We start from the raw sequence: 5,000 nt of genomic DNA on the forward strand, positions 1-5,000 counted from the left end.
ATCGTGTAGCGTTAGGAACTAGATGATCACTTAGCAACTGGAACCTCAACGAACGATTTTGAGTAAAAGCTGAAAAACTAGAACAGCAGCTTGGCCCCTTCACTTGTTTCTTCAATTACATTTTAATTTCGACTCTAATGACTCCAAATAAATTACAGACTCTTACTAACACATAAAAACTCATCAAACAAGAGCCAATTATAAATTTAAATGAGAAATTAAAGAGAATTAAAAGCCAAAACTCAAAAAACCATATCAGTGCACCAGTTTCATATTTCTCATATAAAACACCCACAAAACCAAAATTAAACAGAATTGAATGCTTATATGATGCTCGGATACGAATTGTAGGATGGTATCAACAGTAGTGGAAGCACAAGGATCATCTAAGCACTCATATTCTCTAATTTTGGCATAATATAAAGCATGCTTCTGTAGAAAAAATGGGTTTCAAGAATACCTTTTGTAGAACTTCTTCAAAGTTCCTTCTCTAGCTGCAATCTTCTCCATATCTTGTTGTAGACCACCTCAAGATCTTCCCCACTATTCTCTTGGTGCTCTAAATTGAGTTGTGGGACTCAAAACAAGCTTGAATCAATGAAGTAGAAAAGCTCACTGTAGCAACCTTGTTGAAGAACCATTCTTCAAACCAGTTTTTCTCTCAAAAACTCTATGGATTGCATGCCCGATTTTCACTCCAATCTCTTCATTATATTGCAGATCAACATGCAAAGAGAAGAGTTGCATGAGTTGCAGCTCATGCTTGGAGAAGACAAGGCAAAATAATGTTTTATGTGTGAGCTACTTAGGTAATGGATAATGGAAAAATCCATTTTTCCATTTTTGTGTTTTTGCTTTCCAATTTTTCCAATTTTGTCTAAAAATAAAATTTTGATTTTATAAATCTATTTTAATTTTAAAAATGAAAATTTAATTAATTTCATAAATTAATTATTAAATAAAACTTAATTAATTTAATATCAAATATTAAATTAATTTTAACACATATCCATCTTTATATATTTAAATCATATTTAAAAATATATAAATTCTTCTATTCCCTTTAATACTCAAATTAAACATGTAATTATATCTCATATAATTACTAATTTCCTTAATTCTAATTTGAACGATTCAAATTAACTTATCACGTTATTCTAGAGCTAGTCTGTTACGAGCTAGTAGGGGGATCTCACGGACCTACAGATCATGGGCTCCAATGATCCGAGATTAATTGGCTAAAGTCATTAGACCAAATTAATTTCTATTCGTTAACTAATGGGTCACTCCACTAAAGTGCATAGTTGCACTCCCCTTACTGTAGATATATTATGTCCACATGATTTAACCATAATCAGCAAGTCGATCATTCATAGGTTATTCGTAATAATGGCTAGGTCAAACATTTGCTTTACCCCTGAGATTACATCTTATTTCTCAAGTCCCTACTGATCCTCCAATGAACAACTGGTTTGTGATCCAATCACTAAACCAAACTCTCTCAGCTTAGTGAGAGGGTGGAGCCCCTTGTTCAAGACCTGGATTTAGTATTTGGGAGAACAATCTTTCTTCGGGTAGGCATGAACTGCGTCTTGCACCCTATGTCCCCAGCTATTTATCCGATCTTACCCCTGAAATGGGAGTCTTATTGAGTCGGCGCTGTTGAACATACCCTCAACTATGCAAATCTAAGAACAATCTCAAATAAACAGGAGTTCATAATTAGCTCAAGATTAAGATCGAGTTATCTAGGTCATCTAGGTGAAATAGTCAGTCTTATACAGTAAACAACGTTATAAAGTAAGAGTGACTTATTTCTTGGTCCTGATCTTATGTAAATTCATTGCATAGGACGCCCCCACTCCTCATGTCATAACATGTACAAATTAGGATCACATCGTATATAGCACTTTACAACTCTTTGTAACAACTACAGAGTAGGCCGAATCTAATGGTGTTACTAGAATAAGGTACCCAACCTCATTCATGTACGATAGATCATTTTGACTATTTGCTTGAACTCGATCCACTCTTATGTCTCCACATAAAATTCAAGTACTCATACAATAGTCATGGGTCTTAGTTTAATGGATTTAGACTTTAATACAATTTATGAGATCAATAACAAGTATATTGATTATAGAAGATGTTTATTATTTTACAAACTGCGAGTTTTTAAGACATAAAACCCAATAGAGAGGTGTCTCCAGAACTTGAACCTTCCTTAGTGAATATCTATCGAATTTATTGAAGAAATAGAGAGACCAAACTCAGGACTTATCCTTCTCATTGGTGAATTGACACAATAGAATCACACATAACTCATTTTATATTTTTGAGTTCTATACATTTATATCTATTTTGGTCATGAATAAAATCTTGAATTCATGAGAGTTCTAGAGAACATAAGTCATTTAAAAAGTTTAAGCAACCCCACTTCTACTCTCACATAGGTAATATTTATTAAGAGTATTTTTTCATTACTCCTCTTCTAGAAACAAATATCAACATGACTTTAACATCAACAGATCACACATTCCATGACATCATAGAAATGGGAAGAAACTATAAGTTTCTAAGTGTGTCAACTATGAATTATATATCCAGCTTGTTTGCCTATTGAACATAGATCTGGGATCTCCAGTCACTAAGGTTAGGTTACCACCAGATAACTCACTTTATAGGCTTTAGCCCCCATTTCTCATATTTTATAGTAACAATAACGATAAAGGTAGGAGGTCCCATGTATTGTCAAACACAATTCGATTGAACATCCTCTGTTACTCAATCAAATTGTGCACTTTGATTATAAATTTGAAGGTGGATCTCATAGCTCATTATGATTACGGAACATAGGCAAACAACTACAAATATAATTAAATGGAATCCACTCTTTAAATTATCATTGATGGATTACATCTTAGATTTTAACTAAGGTAAATGTGAACTAAAATCCAAAATATAGGCTGGATTTTTTTGGTGAGGCATTACCATTTTTTATAAGGTAATTGAGGTCTTTAAGAATCAGATACCGATCGAGTAATTCAATAAGAGGTAAAAAGGAGACATATGATAGGCCAAAACAATATAAGAAGTCATAAAATTTAAACTAAAAAAAATATTTAAAAGAAAATTGCTTTTTATCTTTAAAATTTGATACAGATATAAATATTTATGTTTAGTTAGATCACCTTTCGCAAATTAATAATAATAATAATAAAATAAAGATAATTCATTCAAAGTTATTTCTTTTTAAAAAAAAAAATTATTTTATTGAAATAAAACGAAACAAATTAACAAGGAAGGATAAGCAATTATCAATTATGCATGCGATTAAATTGGTTACGCCAAATGGCAAATTTGTAATTACACACTGACACGTCCTTCTTTTCTTCACATGCACCGCTTACACGTGTGAAAAATCTTCCTATTTCTAATTTCATCTCTTCAAAACCCCTCCCTCTGTTTCTCCTACTCTCCCACTCCGCCATGGATTCCGATAACGAACTCGAAGAACCCGGCCACCAAATCCAAAAACCCTCCGATTTCTTCAACAAAATTGTATTCCTCCAAGCGGATTTGATCTACAACGCCTTCGCCTTTTTAATCTCTCCAGCCTCCACTCTCCTCTCCCTAATCTCAGAGTCATTTCAACACGCAGAGGAGGCAAAATACACCGTTGAGTCCGCCGTCCGAAAATATCCCTCCGCCGTGGCGCATCGGGTGAGAGTGGCGGTTAGAAGGCTGAGCTATGGGGTTGTGGCGGTGGCGTCGATGTGTATGGTGATGGTGTTGCTTCTAGTAGTTGCGGCGGCGGTGAGTGGGTTGGCGATTAGGTTTTGGATTGAAGAGCCGGTGGAGTTGAGGGAGAAATTGAACTTTGATTACACTCTGGGTGGGCCTAGGGCTTTGTTCGGAATGGAAAATGGAAGTGCAATGAAGATGAAGAAGAAGATGAATTTGGGGATTCCGGTAGGGCACAGTTTTTTTGTACGTGTGGTTCTTTTGATGCCTGAATCTCCATTCAATCGGGAGCTTGGGGTTTTTCAGGTAATCCATCACGATTTATTTATTCCTTTTTTTCTCTCTAAAAATTGATTTTAGGTATATTTTTTTGGTACTCAAATTTTGGATTTAGTTTTTATTTGATCGTATAAAGTCCATTGTTTTAATTTGATGTTTAAATTTCAAGGTTTTTTATTTTTAATTTTAATTTTTCATTAAATACTACCTTACAATCACTTTCCAAGACAATTTTTTTAATTAACTAAAAATAATTGTTAGTGAAATTTTAATTTAATTTTAAAAGTGAAAAAATAGTGAAAATTAATTTTACTTGTTTTTATGATGTTTTAATTTATTAACCTAAATTAATAATAAAGATAGAAGCAAAACTCAAATGTGAAAGCATAAAGTTATAACTTTAAATATTGGAAGTTAAATATGAAAAAGAAAGTTCAAAATTTCATTGCGCTTGGGGAATATCAAACTCACCGTTTTGGGTCGTCAGTTGAGTGCAGAGTTGATATCAACAAATGGGAACATAATAGCCCGTTCAAGCCAACCATGCATGCTCCGGTTCAGAAGCACACCGGTCCGGTTCGCCCAAACTTTTCTCACTAGCCTTCCTCTACTCCTCGGAATCTCAACCGAAACCCAAAAGCTGACTTTCCCCATATTAAACCACAAGGAAGAAAATCACCAACGAAGCGCAGCCATCCAGGTTACCATCAGCCCTCGCATGGGAACATCGGCCCTCCCCGAGCTTTACGAAGCTCATATTCTAATAAACTCGAAACTACCGAAGATGAAAGAGTTGTTGCGTCGCTGGCGGTGGACTTGCTTCCTATGGACATCTCTCTATTTGTACCTGTTGTTTCTAGTGATCTTTATGTTCTTTTGTAAGCCGGTTGTGTTTCGTGCAATGACGTTGGCGGAGTTGAGTGGGTTCGATAAAGGAGCTCCGACTAGGAAGGAAGCGGAGGAGTCATTCGATGAGA

At 34.8% G+C, this 5,000-nt stretch overlaps 1 protein-coding gene across 1 annotated transcript; it reads left to right on the forward strand.

Annotated features, from left to right (window-relative positions):
- Positions 1-3,428: 3,428 nt before the first annotated feature.
- Positions 3,429-4,996, forward strand: LOC150029935 (seipin-1-like; the record flags this gene model as incomplete). The annotated part of the gene is made up of 2 exons (XM_090310239.1): positions 3,429-4,050; positions 4,511-4,996. Coding segments are annotated over exons 1-2 (1,047 nt in total), but the record flags the coding sequence as incomplete, so codon positions are not given.
- Between the last annotated feature and the right edge of the window lie 4 nt (positions 4,997-5,000).

The sequence above is a fragment of the Benincasa hispida genome, unplaced genomic scaffold (assembly GCF_027475165.1).
Source record: "Benincasa hispida cultivar pf3 unplaced genomic scaffold, pf3_genome.v1.1 HicScf792, whole genome shotgun sequence".
Lineage (NCBI taxonomy): Eukaryota > Viridiplantae > Streptophyta > Magnoliopsida > Cucurbitales > Cucurbitaceae > Benincasa > Benincasa hispida.